The sequence below is a fragment of the Cololabis saira genome, chromosome 23, assembly GCF_033807715.1.
Source record: "Cololabis saira isolate AMF1-May2022 chromosome 23, fColSai1.1, whole genome shotgun sequence".
Lineage (NCBI taxonomy): Eukaryota > Metazoa > Chordata > Actinopteri > Beloniformes > Belonidae > Cololabis > Cololabis saira.
In genome coordinates this window covers 17,635,905-17,656,295 of record NC_084609.1, presented here as the reverse complement: position 1 = coordinate 17,656,295, position 20,391 = coordinate 17,635,905, and the positions used below count along the sequence as shown (strand labels likewise).

Here is a 20,391-nt window from a genome sequence, read left to right as displayed (position 1 = left end):
ACTGAGCAACAGGTGAGTTTTATTTCTGCATAGGCAGTATCGTTGCCATTGCACAAAGCAAATTCTGGAGTTATGCCATGAAAAAAACACTTGATGAAGATAAACTTTGAGTCAAATGCAACTGCTGATTTCAGCTTCTCAAATGTATATAATTGCTTTTGTCATTTGACATTTAGTGACTATTGAGAAATACACTATACAGTTTTATAATCCTGATTTCTAGAAACTTAAAAAAAAATAAACTGCCACTTCACAGTAAATGTTCTCGTGTTCTTGACTACTCGACGCACGTCACCACTAGAAGTCTCTTTCACACATCCACATACATTCATCATCACGCTCTTCCGCCTCGGTGCCCCGTCCTGCATGTTTTACATGTTGCCCTGCATCAACACGCCTGATTGTAATTAACAGTCCTCAGCTTGTCATTATGGTCTGCACAACTCTGTTGATGACAGCTACTTGTATTCATGGTGTGCTGAAGCAGGGTAGCATCTAAACATGCAGGACATGGGGGCCCGAGGACCAGGATTGAGAATCACTGCTCTACACAGATCCCATACATGAACATATCTTCAGTGGAGTTTATGAGGTGTATTTTTTCTGTATAACAAACACAATCACACACTCATGAATGCATCAGAGGCAGCGACACTTTGACACGTGGACTAAGGTCAGGAATTAAACCTAACAAATAAAACATACGGTCCAATTCATGTCTTGTAATTGGAGGCATCTGATAACAATAAATTGATTAATCTGCTTTCCCTGTTGGTTTACATAAAAGTGGAATAACGTGAGGTTTTTTTTGTATATCAATCAGGAATATTTAATTTGTTCATTCAAATAAGCGATTATAAGACAGGAGGGAAACACTGAATAAAAAAATTAATTTTCATCTGTAATATTATATTACTGTTAATAACTAATCCATGCGGATGGGAGGATGGTAGATGCCAAAAATATTGTGCTAATGTATTAAACATCCAAAAATAAGGCTTTGCATTTACTGTGTGTGTCTGTGTGTTGAATGAAATAAATAAAACATACTGAGTCCATCATAATCCTAACAATTTTCATAGCTGTGAAAATAATGAAACATTTCATTCCTGCCGTGCCTCTCAGTTTTAACATTTTGCGGCCTTTTGAACATAATTTATGAGCATGGGCTCACACAGGCTTCTGATAAATGTCTTTCGAGGTCGGTGGAATTCAAGATTTCATTTACAGATGCTCCAGTGTCTCAGCACAATGCACTGGGTTCCGATTTGATCATATGAACAGCAGTGGAGACGTTTGTAAGGGTTTGAGAGTTTTATCTAGAGATTTTGATAAGATGCAAGGAAATCAGTCATGACTCAGCCGTTTATGAATCCTTAGAGGCAGTTATATCATCCTACAGGCAGTGGACACATGAGTCGTAGGACATACATACTGGTCATCTGATTATTACTAGAGGCACAAAACAAAAGTTATTTCACGTGGCTTATCTCTACAGTATAGCACATGACGATTTCTAAGAAAAAAGAGCACTGAAATATTTACTCTCTTGTACTTGCAAAGGGTGTTTTGTAGTTAAATCGATGTTTATCTGTAAGGTTAGTAAATCAGTAAACTGGTGCACTCAATCTGGAGCATCACTTCAGTGTCAGCAAGAGCGGCATTGCTAAAAAGAAGTTAAAAAAGCACGTAAACATCAGGTAGGGACAGAAAAAGTAATTTGGTTTTAATAATTAATTAATTTCCCCTCAACAGGTGGTGCCTTGTAAATCTTTAACTACAGTAGCAAATGTTTTAGTTTAGGCAGAGCCCATCAGCTGGCCTTTGTGAATATGTTTTGCTGCACCTTTCCAGCCTTTCAATCATCCTATTCTTCTTCCATCTGATCTTCTGCTAGATCTCTGAAAATACTACAGCCCCACAAACTCTGAAACATAAACATGGGCCATCTGTTTCATCTCCCTTCAGGCCAAAAAGGCACACACACACACACACACACCTGGAAAGTAACAGGCCAGGGCCCGGCCAGGACCCTGCCAGGACCCTGACTCCAAAACACACAAAAACACACACATACACACACACGGATACAAACACACGCACTACAAATCGAGTATGGACTCAAAAACATGAACAAAGAACAAGAACTGTGCTTACAAAGCTAATAAAATTAGTAACCACAAGCGAAATCGATCAGTAAAAGTTTAACAATCATGTTTCCATAAACAAGCACAAATTGAATTCATTACTGAAGCCAATATGAGACAGCAGAGATGCTGAGTAATAGTGGGCTTTAAGGGTTTTCTTCCTCCTCCCCCCAGGACCTGCTGACCTGTAGATAATGTATTAATGCTCACGTCACATCCCAATTCCCACTATGAAGCCAAAATTTTAATAATGTGTTAAGCTTTATTCAAGCAGTTATTGAACACACACACACACACACACACACACACACACACACACACACACACACACACACACACACACACACACACACACACACACACACACACACACACACACATTGGAAGGACACCAATCTATCACATGGCTAAACAAACACAAGCAGTTTTATATTTTCATTGGCTTGAAGGCCTCATGGAAACCAAAATATTGACTATGTTGTGTTCCCTGACATTCAAGTCTAAGTGACCCTGGACTGGATTGAAGCGGGTATAGAAAATTAATGGGTGGATGGAAAGTTAAGTGGTCACATGAATAAACCACCATTGTGACCCACGGGCAGACGATTACATCTGCGGTGGGCCTTAGATGCTGATAGTGGAGAGGATTGACTAAAATACAAAAGAAAAAAACCAGTAAGGATACTCAAATACACAAATGACGCAGCTATCATCATGGGATCCAACAAACTCAAGCATATGACTGTCCAAAAGCCATCTGTCGGCATGCTCACCACTCCTCCGGGCACTTTCGCAAAAATGTGTAAAACCACTGTGGTGTCGCCTTAAGAAACAGCTGTTACAATGAAAGCTCACAAAGGTTCACTGATGACACGGAGACAGTAAATCTTCACCTGAGCACCAAGATTTTATCACAGCTCAAAGCCCAGTTTCTTGCTTTTCCATCCATAGAAGGAGTTCTGTTAAAGGTGTAATAAGTGAACCTGAGTTAATGCATCTTTTTTTGCACACTTTAAGGTTATGTTCTCTTTGCCTGGTTGTATGATGCTGTATATTATGCAATCCATAATTTAATGCAGTTACATTAAGATCTAATGCCAAAAATCCTTATTTTTCACAATTAATTCATAAACTGCTTTCTTCATGAATCAGTTAATTGTTTTCTACAAAAATGCCCATCACAAGTTCCTGGAGAACGAGAGGAAGTGTTAAAATTCAAGTTCTCAAATCTCCAAAGGGCAACGCAGCAAGATCTCTACAAATTACACAATCCTATCTTTAGTCTATTTTTTACTTACCATACGGAATAAATAACAGTATTATTCACTTTGTATTTGCATCATTTTTTTGAATAAGAAGAAAATAAAATTAGTTCAGTAATTACATTTCCACAGTGTGTGTGCAGCTTTGTTTCATCAATGTTGTGTCCATGGAAACAACAATGAGTTCAGTTGCAGACTCAAAGAATATTTTCAAAAGCTTTCATTTCTGATGACTAAATTGCTGCATCATTCAAAGATGAATAAAAATGCAGTGTTTAGTTAAGCTTTATCTTCTTCAGACCAGATGTTTGGATTTGTGAATTGTCACTTGTGATGCACTTGGTCCACAACTGGATGTTTGAGCGTAGCAGAAACTCTGCAACCACATGAGTCCTTGGATGTGCATCCTTTTTTCGGGGGCTCGTATTGATGACTTCGAACTTGCCGATTTTCAACACCCTCATTTTTTTTCAAACTTATCCAGGCCAGGAAACTAAAATGTAATTCCATATAATTTCATGATTCATAGGAATCCTACTGTAGTTGGTTTCCAGTTTGCCAACGGGACAGTTGAATGGTTTGGTGGGAATAACTCCACATGTATGACTCATTCGCTATTTCTCAGCTTTTAATCACTCTTTTCATCTTTCTGACTCTCACTTATCTGCTTGATGCTTTCACTGCTTCTCCCCTTCACCATCAGCATTCCTGAAGGTGTTCAGCATGTTCTATTTATGTGACAACCACACATCCGTCTGTCCCACCGCACAGCACAATGTGAAACACATACACATACCACTCAGGCTATACTTAGCTGGCTGCTATTCTGGCAAAATTTGACAAAGTTTTTTCACTGTTGGAGATCTGGACTCAGAAAAAACACATTTTACCCAACTTGAGTACTTCTGTTTTCCGTTTCTCTCTGTTCCTGTCGGGCTTCCGTGATTTGATGTGGCTGGGAAGGGCTCTATGGTGCTGTCTGGCGTTACACATCTCACTGAGAGCCATCTTGACAGGCTCCCTGACTTGGAGAGCCGAGCCTGTCCTAAACGTAATCTGTCTGATGATTTAAAGGGATTACCCCCCCCCCCCTCTCAACTGATCCAGATTTTTGGACTTTTTCCATTTTTTTCTTTGCCATCGCATCAGCATCAACTCTCTAAGAATCACATTATTCTTTGTGTTAAGAGTCCAACAGAGAAGCAAGTGATCTTAACTTCACAAGCATTACCGGAAAATTAGACAGAAGCAACATAGAAAGGCCCTTCGCCTGAGGCACATATTTACCAAACTTCTAAGAAAACCATTAAAAATGCTTTAAAAAAAGAATGGAACTGAGATAAAGACTAAAAAGAAAGTGCACATCAGAATACAATGCAATAAAGTACAACTATAAGCCATTTTAATTCTACATGACAGTTTTTAAGAAAACGTAACTATTAATCCTTTTATGAACTTCTAAACCCAACCTGTGATATTGTTTCTTTTAAAAAATGACGCACACACATAGTAATTTGAATTTCTAAAGATTATTGGTAAAATGAGCCACTATGTAATATTAATATGAAATTGGCTGAAATGTAAGCAAAAACCAAAGCTGAAATTCTACTTTATGAGATGCATCAAAGAAGTCATACACCTACAACAGCAGTTCTTGCATGAGATATTCGATTTTTAAGTGTTAAAGCTTGTAAATTTACTAATTTTTAACCTATACCATTTTCAAAGTGGCCTTATGATGCATTCTGTAATTGTCGCAGATGGGATCTACAGTCGACCAACTTAAGGAACTTGTGAGTTTAAAGTTTAAAAATGCAGCAATTGCACTGGACCTTAACTTTCATATTTAATTTCAATCCCAAATTTTGCTTTTAGCAGCTTTACAAATTCAAGCCCCAGTGCGGTTTCTCACTATGTCACAATACATTTAGGCCGAACGGGATTCATTTAGAGCAGCTGTGAAGTGACGTGCATGCTGCACTGATGTTTGGCTTTCAGCATTAGTGATTGGGCTTGATTCCAGACCTGTCTCCATGTCGGGGCACGATATTGAGGATAAATCATGATGACAGTGGACTGATTCATCCAGCCCTACTTGAATTTTGACATAATGTCAAACATTTTCTGGGGAAAAACACAAAAACGGTTTCCCCAATTATATAAGCTTATTTGTTGCTTGGAAAGTCTAACTTTGTTGAGAGCATGAATAGAAACATTGTCCAATTAGTGTTCTCAAACGACAAATATAGGCAGTCTATGGCAGTGAGTAATGTGTTAGGGAGAAGATGTCTGCGCTAGATACAGCTTTGTTCTCCAGCCTGCGACTGGACACATAAACACTAGCGAGCACAACACTGATATGAAAGAGATAACATCAGGTCTACTCTATTGTGTGGCACAGGAAATTAATCCTAGATGCAAGCTGAGCAGAAAATAATGCACATTTCATCTGAAATGTGCACAATATAACTAAAAAACATGTATATTAAAATATGGCATTAAAGGTACACTTATGTCAATTCACACTCTGACATTACAGTTATGTCATTTTGGCTGCTGCCTTGATTATAAAATGAGATAAACGTTATACTGAGAAATATTACCACACAGACACACAAAACTAACTCCAGAGGGAAAATGAGAGGGTAACTCCCCCAGCCGCATCCTGAGAAGAGGAATGTGCTTGTACAGTGAACTTGCCAGGCTAAACGAGAGTAAAGTGAGGGGAGAAGGTGACCTAAGCATTCCTTGAAACATCTGTCTTTCGAGCAACAGAAATTTATATTTATATGGCCTTTCATAGAAAGGCCATATAAATAGATGCACCCTCTGGTGAGCTGAATCGAGGTTCTACACCACATGCTTGAATTATTCAAGCAAAATTCTAAGAAACTGACCGTCTGAAACAGCTTCAGTCTTTGTCAGGTGCGTAGTTTGGATGCAAAATCTTCAGAATCAGAATCATGTTTATTTGGCCAAGTGAGGTCAAACAAGACAGGGAATTTGACTCGGTTATGTTCACTCACTGTACAGTAAACAGGCAAATGACAGCTCTTATTAACATTTTTTTTTTTTTTATCTTGAGCCTTAAAGGCCCTGCTGTACGACGGAATATTAGGGCCAAACTAAGACAAAAAAAATTGGAAATTACGAGAATAAAGTCATAATATAATGAGAATAAAGTCGTAAAATTACGAGAATAAAGTCGTAATGTTGCGAGAATAAAGTCGTAATAGAATAAAGTTGTAATATTATGAGAATAAAGTCGTAATATTACGAGAATAAAGTCGTAACATTACGAGAATAAAGTCGTAATGTTGCGAGAATAAAGTCGTAATAGAATAAAGTCGTAATATTATGAGAATAAAGTCGTAATATTATGAGAATGAAGTCGTAATATTACGAGAATAAAGTTGTGACATTACGAGAATAAAGTCGCAATGAATAAAGTGGTAATTTATGAGAATAAAGTCATAATATTATGAAAATAAAGTGGTAATTTATGAGAATAAAGTCATAATATTATGAAAATAAAGTGGTAATTTATGAGAACTCTAACAGGAAGAGCAGTCTTCTCCCTGTGTTAAAATGAAGAATATTGAGCATCTTGTGAAGTTATATTTATATATTTATAATATATTACAACTTTATTCTCGTAATATTACGACTTTATTCTCGTAATATTATGACTTTATTCTCATAATTTTACGACTTTATTCTCATTACATTATGACTTTATTCTCGTAATTTCCTTCTTTTGTTTTTTTGTTTGGCCCTAATACTCCGTCGTACTGCTGAACTTTCTGAGTAAGTTTTATCCCGTGGACTTTTCCAAATGTGCAGTGCTTAGTTTACACTGGTTTGGTTGGGAGGAAGCGGCTCCCCTGTTCCCGGAGGAGGGGCGGTGCCGTGAACTGTAAAGCCTAAATTATGGTACCGCGTTAAATCGACGCAGAGCCTACGCCGTAGGGTTACGGCGTAAGTTACGCGGCGACGCGCAACGTAAGCAACGCGTTGGTGTAACGCAGAACCATAAATCAGCCTTAACTGTGGCTGGAATAAGTCGGAAATCACGGCATGCCCATCCGCACATGCACGCCCCGCCTTCCTCACTGCTCACATCAACACACTTGCGTGAGATTCAGATTTTTATCGAGTTGGATGTCAGCTTATCTGTGCGACAAACTTGAGGAACAATAAACTTAATGTCGATATTATGTATTATAATCAGGCCAGTGCACGGTGCTGTTACATGACGGTAGATGAGAGGCTGTCAGCGGCTTCATCTGCTGTCTGCACATAATCGCATTTGGACGTGGAGACGAGACGCGGCGTTATTAGCTGGTTATTACGGGGGAAGCCTGTGGCTGTGCGGCTACAGCTGCTTTTTATTGTAGAAAATAAATACAAAAAAAGGTCTTAGCTGACAAGAGCTGACGACTTCCACTGCACGTCTCATGCTGCGTTCCATTTACCTCGGAACTCGGAACTGGGAATGACGTTACAGCCGAGTTATCAGCGTTCCAGTTACAAAGTCGGAAAACAAGTTTGTAGTTCGCATATACCACATGAAAAATGTAAATTACACTATAGCAGCATATATATGCCGACCAATACTTGTATACGACTGATTTAGTGTGACCAAAACTAGAATGAAGTGCTACAAATTTTTACAGAGCTTTCTTCTACTGTTTACAACCGGGGCAGCCATCTTGGAATGGTAACTCGGAGGTGGTGAAGCTTCTCTCACTTTCCCAATAGGAAATCCCACTTTGAGGGGCGTTCCAGTTGAAAATTCCGACTACGAACTGGGAAATTCCGACTTCCGAGGACAAATGGAACGCGGCATCAGTCTCGCAGCTGACCCGAACCCGCTGCGCCTCAGAATAAGAGAGGCCATCAAATTTTAATAATGTTTATGCCAAAGCGCCCGCGACGGCTCATATGTGTGTGTGTTTGTGTGTGTGTGAGCACTCTTTCCTGGCTGCCAGCTAAGTTCCAGTACTCACTGCGGCTGTTGTTGACCCTCGGTTGTGAAAGCAGCTCTGTGTGAAAGAGGCGAGGAAAAACGAGCAGTCACGTCTCCTCTTCACTTATTCCTGCAGCTCTCGCAGCTCAAAGTGGCGCCTCGTAACGGGACTGACTGTCAGCAGAGGTGAAACGCTGTCTCTGGCTTTTGTGTGTGTGTTTGTGTGTGTGCGTGTGTGTGTGTGTGTGTGTTTATCCGTCTCCTGCTGTAGCTCCTGTCTATCTTTTCCTCTTTTCCGTCTTTCCCAGATCCTCCACTAGTGGCTTCCCCCGCTGCCCGAGCGCTCCCGTGACGTCACCACGGTGGACTGCGCGCCTCCGACACCCAAGCTGCGCATGCGCCAATCCATTATTTAAAAACACTAGTGAAAAGAAATATACAGGACTGTCTCAGAAAATTAGAATATTGGGATTTTCTGTAATGCAATTACAAAAACAAAAATGTCATACATTCTGGATTCATTACAAATCAACTGAAATATTGCAAACCTTTTATTATTTTAATATTGCTGATCATGGTTTACAGCTTAAGAAAACTCAAAATCCTATCTCAAAAGATTAGAATATTCTGGGAATCTTAATCTTAAACTGTAAACCATAATCAGCAATATTAAAATAATAAAAGGCTTACAATATTTCAGTTGATTTGTAATGAATCCAGAATGTATGACATTTTTGTTTTTTTAATTTAATTTAAATTTAATTTTTGTTTTTTAATTGCATTACAGAAAATAAAGAACTTTATCACCACTTATTGGGATTTTCTGTTATGCAATTACAAAAACAAAAATGTCATACATTCTGGATTCATTACAAATCAACTGAAATATTGCAAGCCTTTTATTATTTTAATATTGCTGATCATGGCTTACAGCTTAAGAAAACTCAAATATCATATCTCAAAAAATTAGAATATTCTGGGAATCTTAATCTTAAACTGTAAACCATAATCAGCAATATTAAAATAATAAAAGGCTTGCAATATTTCAGTTGATTTGTAATGAATCCAGAATGTATGACATTTTTGTTTTTTTAATTGCATTACAGAAAATAAAGAACTTTATCACAATATTAAAATTTTCTGAGACAGTCCTGTAAATGAAATATAAATAACCATGTTAAACTAATACAATTTTCCCTTGATCATTTTGTCATATTTTGTTGTGGAAAAACCTTTTGCACACCGGATTTGCAGAAAGGTGCGTCGGAGGAGGAAAGCTAGAGCCAAATTTAAAAAGAAAACCCGCACACTTTCTTCTCACCGTACACTTGTTTATTAGGCCAACGTTTCAGTCATAGACCTTTTTCAAGGCATCAAGCAGATCGGACAAAGAGTTTGTCTATTATTAAGTTTTGATGTACTTTGTGTTTTTACAGTATATTCATCCTCCCTATTTTGAAAAATTATATTGTATGAGATCAGAACACTTAGATGGGATTATTGCTGTGTGACTCTCTTCCCTCACTGTAAATATTTTAAATTGATTGCAACCAAGATTGACACTGTACAGGTATAATCATTCTCCCTTTCTAATGATTATACTTTTGGATTTGATAATCATTGATTTATGTATTTGATACATACACTTTGTGAGTGTTATCTCTTTTTCCCTGTGTTTTGGTGATGCTTACTGACTGCACTTTGGTATGTAACCTTGTTTGAATGTGCTCAAGTGTTTGTTATGAATGATCATGTGGCGGCGCCTGATTGGATCACATAGGCCTATCAGCCTATAATAGACAAGCTCTTTGTCCGATCTGCTTGATGCCTTGAAAAACGTTATATTTTGTTGTAAAAAAAAAAAAAGTCATTACATCCTGTGTCACAGCAATGTCAGGCAAAGTACAGGATGCATGTGAAAAAAAACGACATAAAACTATACACAATATAAGAAAAACGTGAAAATTACTTCACATAAAAGTTTATCAAAGGTAATTGATCGCCAGATATCACAACGATTCATTAGAAGCAGCAGCAGCAGTAAACAAAAACCAAAAATCTTGTTATACAAGTTGGAATGGGCTACAACATAATTGAAAAAAAAAACAATGTTTGAATGAAAGTTACCATCAAAACATTCTTCAAGCCATATTTTTAATTATTGTATTTCAAATAATTGATTTTGATGTTTGAAGTAAAGAATTGAAAAAAGTCGATTCCTTAAAATTGCGAGAAAGCATTAAGAAATTTCAAAAAAATGAAAGATATAACAATGTGACTTTCTACAATGTTTTTACATGTTGTAATGCCTGTGAACTGTAACTTGCTTTTCTCATTAAAAAAAATATAACTGCCATTTTTACCTGCAGAAGATTTAGGAATGAGCCAGACTATTACAATGTTTTCTTCTTATAAAAAGTCTGGGTATAAAAGAAATATAAATACAAAATACTTAATAAGAAATACAAATCTGCAGCTAGAGTACATGTACTATCAGGAAAATGTACCAATATTATCAATGACCCTTTTCAGAGTCTCACATTATTCACTGGCAATGAACAATAATATACCGGTAATCCAAAAAAAAGAATAGCACTTTTAAACCAAATCCATGTGCAATACTTGAACAAATTCGCTTTAAACTTTATCACTTAAAGTCAAAGATATATTGCCTGTGTTGTTTGTTAGCTTCATCCCAGCCAACATGTGTATGTGGAGAAATCTGAGATATAATCAGGCCGAAAAATGTGTCCATGGACTCCACATTGGCTTCATGTGCATTGCTTGCAATGTCTGTGCTCAGGTCCATGATGAATAGTTACGGGGGCCAAAATGAATCTTATCTGGGTCCCACTTGGGTCAAACACATTACCAAATCTAAGTTGGCATTTCACATGGAACTCATTATCAATCCCATATGGGGCCCCATTTATTAGTCCATTTATATCTCAGATGCCCAAGTAGGTCAAGAAAACTCCTCAGTAAGAGAGTCCACATTTTTGCAGGAAATCAATGAGCTCCTCCTAAATGATGACATCATGGGGTCTTCAGTGCTTTTATCTAATCGGTTAACCTGGCTAACCTCTGTTTTTGAGTGTTTCAAAACCACTGTATCGGCCCTTACACAGCAGATGTCTGACCTTTTTCAGACACAGCGCTAAATAGTATCATAGTTACATTGTACTGCAATGATCACCAAAACAGATTCATCATTAATGTTTCTCACAACAACTCCATATTTAGTGCCACAGGTTAAAATTTCCCATGTGAAAAATATATATGTTTAAGAAAAGGTAATATCTTGAATATCTAGTACCCAGCTCCACAACAAAACTGCTAGAGGATGACATTATATTTAATCCGTGACAGTTATTGTATCTGACGCTCTCAGAAAACAATACCAGGGGCATTAAATTTAACATTCAGCCTCTGTTTAGCTTTTTATTTCCCTCTCTGTGTCATTGTAATCACAATAAAATAAATGTTTAGATGTGTATTGGAATTCCTTAAGATACGTTGGTATGTAAGATGACCAAAGTAAAAATGTATTTCCTTACTTTTACTCAATAATTCTGTTGATTATTTAGACAGATGCTCATTTATTACATGTATTATATTTTCACATGCTGGAGTCAATCTGTTGGATGACTGTTATGCCCCCCAGGCTAATTTATATGGTGTATTTTATCACTCTCTTTTACTGGCCATCTTTTTACAAATACGCATCCTAAACAAATCTCTCCAGCTAGACACAGCAGAAACAGGCCAACAAACACATATACACCCACACACACTTACAGTGTCCCAGTTCCCTAGGCGCCAGTCAGTCACACAACTGAGGTATAAATAGTCTGCTGGCTTAAGTTCCCCTTGAGACAAACACATCAGTAGAGGTGGACCCATATGATTTTCTGAACTGCCTTGACTAACTCAACCCGCTGTGAGACCTTAATGATCATGTCAACCCCCAGTTATGTGTTGAGAGTCATACACTGTTGGTATTTTGTTTGACTCATTTAACTTGTCTGAGCCTACTGTTGGTTTGTTGTCACCCACTATATATAAATGTGCAAGATTAATTATTGAAAAGAAATGGGATCATTAAACAGCACTTCTAACCATCTCTAAATAGCAAATAGTAAAATAAAACAAAAACACATCCTATAGAGAAATAAACTGAAAATGAAACAGAAATCTGACAAGGCACTTTTCATGAAAAAAATTTTTAATTAACTGGTACGTAACCACTATGTTGCACAGTGCATGGAAGATTTGATTTGAAACACTTGTATCAGCTATTAAGCTATTTACCCTGTTACACATATGGCTATGGTTACACTGAAGATAAATAACTAATAAAATCTGAATGATACATTTTGAAATTACTTCTCTGTATGAACTGTATTGGTATTTTGATCACCATGTTGTACAGTATTTCCCACAACCAATGTAATTGAATTATCGCTTCTGAAACGAAATGTGAGAAAAAAACCCAATTCATGCTATTTATGTTGCTATTTATGCAGCAAGCTTGCAAATGTAATAAGACAGTTTACTTTAAAACAATGGGAAGAGTTTCCCTTTATTTTATAACTGAGTCTTGCAGAAAATGACTTTAAGTGGACCAAAACTTTGGATGGTGGCATCTTCTGGTCATATATGAGTATTGCAACCTAAATGTGAAATTGAGGCCACAGCTTCATGATAAATGAATCAAACACTAGAGCGAGAGATGACATATGGTTACACATAAAAACTCAAATGTACAACAAATGTTTAAAAATTACTCCCAACCTGGATCAATAAACACAATTGACTTCCCATCAATTACCATGATTAAGTCGATACATTTTATAATTTACAGGAATCACACCAATTGAATCACATGAATCTATCTCGGCTGTCACAATATTTGAGAATTCATCCACAAATTCCAGTTTTGTACCATTTTACAAATTCAAGTATTTGATGTTTTAATCCCTTAATCAGGTCACATAATCTAAATTAAATTTAAATATGATGTAACACCAAAAATATTTTCTTCTTTTTTTAAACCAATAAAATAGTTTAAGTTATTCTTAGTCTCCAATCTTGCAACCCTAGATCAAACTGTAAACAAATGACAGTTTTTTATTGATTCAAATTGTTACTTTTTTACCATTAATTTAAACTTTCTTTCGTTATGAATGAATATACTATAAAACAATCAAATAGATTGTTTAGACTGTTTATTTAAGTTTATTACATTGCACTGTACACACGATGAGACCAAATATGTATAATACAAAACTCTAATACTTTAAATGCCCTTTCTTTCTGTTAAAGTACTAGGACGGACTTAAATGTTTTATTAAATTCATGTGTTTGATTCATTTTTGGAAGAAAAAAAAACAACCAAAAAAAAACGATCAATCTGCCAGTAATGTCCAGTTTTCTGTCATGAAGTTCTCCAGCGTCTCACATCTGTTGGTGTCATGGTTACAGCTTCTTTGTGGGCTTCAGTGTCCAATCACGCAGTAAGAGAAAACCTCTGGATTTTGCTCCCTTGTTTTCTGGGTTGTGCAAGTGTAAGTGTGCTTCCTTACCGTGAAGCCGGCAGATGTTTTTCATCAAAACCTAGATATATGCCACCTTTAGATCTGCCAAGTACAGTTTTTAAAGGCTATTTGTTTTGATCTTTGTTGGTGCAGATGACAGAAAGCTGGTCAACATATTGAGCCATTAACTTTTGAAGTAAGTTTTCAAAAACATATAATTCTCCCCTGTCGTTTCTCTTTGAGTCGGAGTTTCCTGTTAAATTCCCATGACATTTTTAGCTTCTCGAGTTGTGCAATCTACAGGAGTGATTACGAGACTGTCGCCTGGATCATCTCCATAAATCCCAAAGACAGGGTAGACCTTCGTTCTTCTACTATATGAAGCCCCAGTTATAGAGTGAAGAAACCCCTTTTCGTTTGTTAGCTTAGTGAAGATACATCCCACCAAGGAGGTGAGGAGACACCTGTCATTCACGTTATAGAAGGAGATCTCTCCCCCCTCAATATCAACAAACACACCAACTTTCTGGGCTCTTGGTTTCCTCCATGGCTGCTGAGGGTAAGACATGTTGACAAAATATTGGTCACCTGTTGCATATAATAACCAGGCTCCATCTTGAATGCCGGGACCTAGAGAGATCTGCCTGTTAATGGACTCTATCACCACTCCCAAAACCCAATATTGGCTCGTGCTGACCTGAACCTCATAGTAGAATCTACCAGAGGAGAAACCCTCCGTTGCAAGGACAAAAGGCTTATATTCAAATTTTCTGTTGAATAAAGAAGGAAAAGTAAGCCAGCTCTTACGAAAGGTCAGTTTTTTCCCATCGTCAGATACCACGAGTTTGGAGTTGGCCGTATAGGCATCCAGAGTGACGTTCACGCCGTCATTTTGTTGGATAAGCATCAGGTCATCCAGAGTCTGACTCGACATTTCTTTAGCAAAGTCATCTGTGTCTAACTGTGTTGTTGCATCTACCTGTTTGGAAACCTCACAGCTTTCAGAGAACCTGACATCATGAAGCAGATTCTCCATTTTAATACCGGCTATCTTCTCAATCCGGACAACCGTTTTCTTTACCATCCCTGCATGGATGTGTTGACTAACATCAGAAACGTCTTGTGTCAACGGAGGGCTGAAGTAAATGTGCACAAGGTTTTGAAGGGATGGACATTTCTGCAGGATGTGAAGGCAGTCTTCAGATTGTAAAAGTTGTTCTAGTTCACATCTTCGTCTTGTCAAGTCAGCAGCTTCTCGTTCCAGCTGTGCTATGTGGTCTTCAGCTTTTGTCTCTGCTGTTTTATGCTTCTGCAGGACCAACTCAATCAAATCATCCTTCTTTCTTTGCAGAAAGACCAGCAGAGCTGCAAAGACGTCATCAATTTCCTCCATATCCCTCTCTGATGTACTTTTGCTCTGTTGAACTGAGCACTTGAGTTTGTTAACACTCGTGGATATATTGTTTTCCATCACCTGCATCTCTGAAGTCACATTCTTGAGCAATACCTTCCTCTCTTGAGTAGCACGCTCCAGAGGAACGGCTTCATGCGCATCATGGTCATCTTTCAAGCACTTGAAGCAAACGCACTCCTGGTCTGTGCTGCAGAAGAACTCCAACATCTTGTCATGCTTCTTACACACTCTGTCTTCAAGGTTCGACACGGGATCAATCAGCTTGTGCTTTTTAAGATGCTGATGAGGCTCCAGGTGAGTCTGACAGTATGACGCTAAACACACTAAGCATGTCTTGTGGGCCTTGAACTTTGGTTCAGGGCAGATGTCACAGGGCACCTCCCCTGGTTTAGTAACCATTTCGTCTCCGCTTTTCAACTTCATGCGGTTGAAATGCTCCATCATGTCTCTGAACTCTGTGTTGACTCGTAGCTTGGGTCTTCTCTTGAACTTTTCCTTACACATGGGACACTGTGTTACATCACTCTTGTCCCAGTATCCTGTGATACAGTTCTTACAATAGTTGTGTCCACACGGAGTAGAAACAGGCTCAGTGAAGTCACCCAGGCAGATTGAACACAGGAAATAATCCTCCTTTGGGAGGCTCCAAGCTGAAGCCATCTCTAGAAGAAAGGAAAAAAAAAGGACTGAATGAATATAAGTTTCAAGTTCCAACCAGGTGTATGTTGCATAACATTGACCAGAAAACCTTCTACTACAGCAGTATAGCCATGAAAACCGGTTTAAGCCACCAATATGGCGAGGGATGTCATGTTACAAAGATCTGTGACGTTTAGAGCAGCAGAGCCCCACGTGAACTGGGTTCATGTTAGCTCCAGCGTAGTTCTACTAAATGAATGAACTGCCTTACATCTACGGGAGGTTAAATATTGTGTAGGGCCTTTGTTCTTGGTATCAGCAAAGAGTTATGTGCTGCTTTGATGATGTGGTTTTCTGCATCAACATTGAAGGGAGGAATGCTAAAAAAAATGTATACTGTTATTTTCATGTGTCTGTCTCATAAACAGGTAGTGAAATTTTTTTTTTAATTCAACTAAAATTGCTTTTAGTTGAATTTTAAAGGTTTGTTCTTACCTGTATGTGACCCTATTTATGCTTACTGCCGTGCCTGTTTTACTCTTTTACTCTTTTTGCTCTTTGCTATTGCTTTTATTGTTGGTTTTATTCTGTTTGCTATATTGTTTCTTTTCACTGTCTTAAAGCTGCTTTGTTTTTATTTGCTTGCTTTGCTTATCTTCTCTTGACATGTAAAGCACTTTGAGTTGCATTCTATGACAGGAAAGGTGCTATATAAATAAAGTTTATTATTATTATTATTATTATTATTATTATTATTATTAATTAAATGTCCGTGGCATGCTTTGGTCAAAAAAAGAGATACCCAAATATCTTACATGTCAAAAATTGTACCGCGTATTAACAGTTGTTCAAAGTTATGAGATTGAATTTTGTTTTCTTCATTATGTTGTGACTTTACTAAAAAAAAAAACTAAAACAAAACACATCACTGGAGGCAGGATGTCAACATTTAAAATGACATCACAACTATAGATATATACATATGACATATGTATTACATACATTATATACAGTATATGTGTGTGTTGGAATTCATTTAATACTTTATTATAGAAAATACAATGGTTCAGCAAGTGCTGATAAAATATTATTAAAATTAAACAGTATTACTTTGAACTCAATATAATTTTTTTGGGATGTTTGTAGCCAACTCGTGCTACTGGGGTCAGCCGACAAGAGGCCACGGGGTTTAGTGGAGAAATCGTTGGTTTTACGCAGCTGTCGTCGTGACAGACTCTCCTGCAGCTCTTTGTCATCCCTCTCTGAGCCCCTGCTGGTGTGCAGTAGTACCCAGGCAGGGTGGAGAGATTGATTGGGCACAGGTGTGCCCAATCAGCTGGACCAGCGCCACCTGTGTGCTGCTCCCCGCAGACCACGCCCAATCCTCCACCCTGCCACAATGTTTTTGAGAACTACTCTAACATTTTTCTTACCCAGAACGGGTTTATATGCACAATTAATAAGCAATTCCTGTTTTCACTGGAGTGTACATGTCCAAACTCATAAAAAGCATGTCCCTTTCATAACATCTTGTTTTTGAGTTATTAAGTAATTCTCTGTCGGCTCAACAATGAACTGATGAAAACAGAAAGATAAATGGAATTATTTGTGGGGAAACAGCAGAGAGGTAATTCAGAATACTGTTGCAGACATTAATGTACTTCAGCAGGTTATACTTTTAACCTAAGATATGTTTTATATACTGTATACAGTGTAGTACAGGTTATAAAAGACATGCAACCCAATGAAAACGCAGTTGAAAAGTGTTCTTCTCCTTCAAATGCTCTTCAACCACAGTTGAACAACATCCAAGTTCAGCAACACACAGAACAATAACATGTCTAATTGTTAGTTTATTTGTGATATAGCTACTTTAAAGATTTTCAGCATGATAGCACTATCTGCATTTGTAACATTGGATCTAAAAACAATTAAACAAGCTGTATTTTACCTCCTGAGATGTTTAGCTGAATCTAGATACTCAGTATAGTTCCGCAGTTTTATTGCTCGAGAATCAAAACCCAGCCCATCCCATCTCCTCCTCCTCTTCCTGGAAAATGTTTCCAAAATGGAGTCAGAGTATGAATCTCTTCATCTGCTGAGCAATGCCGGACTAGAGGGAGTCTGTTACACAGAAACTAACTGACTGGATTTCCTGAAACGTAGTGGAAGGTGGAGCATAGACAAAAGAGGAAACTTTTTTTTTGTTTGTGCATGTAGGTCAGTAATAGCTTCCAGTTTCAATGTTTACACACCTCCCCTTCCTGCACATTTTTTCACCACAACCCATCTTCACAAGCCAGTACTGTAATAAATCAAGTAGAAAATAGGGCTATTTTAAAAAAGCTTGATGAAATATTTTCAGAATATTCTGTATTATATAACAAAAGACTCATTTTTATTCGAGTAGAGCTAGATGGCAGGGAGTCACCACAGCACTTAAAAGTGAAATGTTATGACCCCGAGGCAGCGCAGCGGGACATTTTTGTCAAATCTTGTGGATTTGGTGGTCACAGATAAATATATACCGTCATGGGCTAAAAAATGCTACGTCCCCTTTAGGCAACAGCACAGGATTAGATGAAAAAGACTTCTGATTACACTGGGATGAAACTTGAAGAAGCCAAAATGCAGATCAGTATTTAACTGCCTGTCATGTCCCAATTAATTAATGGTAATGTCCATTGGCCTCTTTCATACTGAATATACAGGATGAACTGAATAATTTTGTCTGGACATGTCATGTTCTTGATATCAATTGAGAGCAGGAGAAAAATAAGTGTTTGAACAACAAATTTGTCTCAGGCTGTGATAATCTGCACATTTAATGAGCAGTTGGATAAAAAGCCATGTAAAATGACAACAATGACATTCTGTGTTTATTAAAATCACAGATTGTTTAAAAGTAGAAAATAGCACTTTAAGATGAGGGTTGTGGTAAATGAAGGATGTTTCTGTAATATCAAACATCTCCACTAGATGACACAATAGGAACATAAAAATGTTAAAAAGGCAAGAGTACCTGGCTAGAACCAAGTGATCACACCAGGGCCCTGTTGTTCAAAGGTAATCAGATCGGAATTTGGATGATGGATTGGAATAAATCTTGTAAATGGGTTGATTCTGACATCGGATTATATCACATAATCCAGTATTGGTTTTGATCTGGGTATAACCTTCAGTTTGAGTTCAAAACATTTTAGTAGAACTGGGATAACTTTGATAAAAAAAAACAACAACAGGATTATTCTGATCCCAGGATGTAGATTCAGGAACAAAATGTGATTTTCATTAAATTCAAACTGGTCAAATACAAAAACATTAATTGTGTAGTTATATACATTTATGTATTGATATTTTTTAACCTAGGTTTCAAACCATACAGTTGACATTTTATACTACTTATACTACTATACTACTGGACTAGACATAGGCTATTAGTAAATTATAGCCTATTTGATTATACTGTATCAAGAAATATTGACTCCTAGGGGGCACGGTGGCGCAGCACAAAAACATGCACACAGTCCCTCTGGCCAACCGGGGCGCCAGATGGGGTGGGGAGGATCTGGCCGGAATAACGTGATCCTTCCACGCGCTACGTCCGGCCGGAGAAACCCCACCCTGTCTGGTGAAAAGAAGCGGCCTGCTCACTCCTCAGAATAAGAAGGAGACTTGAGCTCAATGCAGGGCCTCCCGGGGTTGGCAGAGGGGAGCAATGCCCAGGACTGACTTAGGTAGGAGCACTGGGTGACGAAATGGGAAAAAAAATCGGGGATAAAAAAAAAAGAAGAAATATTGACTCCTTGACATTAATGGTAATTACTCATTTTCTCACTGCTCTGAACTTACTTTATTTCTTTTCTGAAGCTGCCCAAAAAACAGTCTTATATCGCTGCCACAGTGCCACTCCTCTTGCTCATGATGACTCACTGTGAAATTAACTTGTTACATACCGGTAAATGATTGACACTCAAACTTCATGTGGGTTTTCTTACAAATATAATATGGTTCGATATAGGAGCTGGGAAACTTCTCCTCTCCTCATGTTAATTGCTCTGGCTGTTAACTAGCTAATACCTGTAAATGGAATGTAACATTATACTAGTGATTTAGCTCAGAATTCCTGTCAGAATGTTAGCTAATGTTAGCCAGCTAGCTAGTAGGCTATTCCTTGCAAGATCATTCATGAAATTACATTTTCATAACACTTAACAAAAATTATAATCAACAACTTTAATATACTCGATGTAACATTCATATTACATTCTGATTTACACTTTTAAATATGTTTGAAAGTAATGAAAAACAGAGAGAGGGTTTGACATACCCACAGCAGTCGAGCAATGAACTCTGCTACATGGGGTCGTGTGTCAACATGGTATTGTACGGCAACACCATCTGGACAAACCACACATAACTG

The 20,391-nt window shown here is 37.7% G+C and overlaps 2 protein-coding genes across 10 annotated transcripts in view; both read right to left on the bottom strand.

Annotated features, from left to right (window-relative positions):
- LOC133424478 (ELKS/Rab6-interacting/CAST family member 1-like) overlaps nt 1-8,691 on the bottom strand; it is a 156,910-nt gene extending 148,219 nt beyond the window's left edge. For all 7 annotated transcript variants that reach the window (XR_009770888.1, XR_009770889.1, XR_009770890.1 and 4 more), the window contains exon 1: nt 8,419-8,691. The gene's annotated coding sequence lies outside the window, so the exon portion shown is untranslated. The remainder of the gene's footprint in view (nt 1-8,418) is intronic.
- A 3,894-nt stretch (nt 8,692-12,585) lies between these two features.
- Nucleotides 12,586-20,333, bottom strand: LOC133424344 (E3 ubiquitin-protein ligase TRIM39-like). Of its 3 annotated transcripts, XM_061714876.1 has the most exons (3): nt 20,299-20,318; nt 19,821-19,912; nt 12,586-15,991 (listed from the first exon to the last, which is right to left on the bottom strand). In XM_061714876.1, the coding sequence occupies exon 3, from the start codon at nt 15,987-15,989 to the stop codon at nt 14,172-14,174; it is 1,818 nt and encodes a 605-aa protein (XP_061570860.1). In that variant the 5' UTR covers nt 15,990-15,991; nt 19,821-19,912; nt 20,299-20,318; the 3' UTR covers nt 12,586-14,171. The 3 variants fall into 3 exon arrangements, with proteins under 3 accessions (XP_061570860.1, XP_061570862.1, XP_061570863.1); XM_061714878.1 differs by lacking the exon at nt 19,821-19,912 and having other exon boundaries at nt 20,299-20,333; XM_061714879.1 differs by lacking the exons at nt 19,821-19,912; nt 20,299-20,318 and adding an exon at nt 17,920-18,032.
- Between the last annotated feature and the right edge of the window lie 58 nt (nt 20,334-20,391).

Excerpts from the sequence above, each read along its gene's own strand:
- LOC133424344 (XM_061714878.1), bottom strand. The coding sequence starts at position 15,989 with ATGGCTTCAGCTTGGAGCCTCCCAAAGGAGGATTATTTCCTGTGTTCA.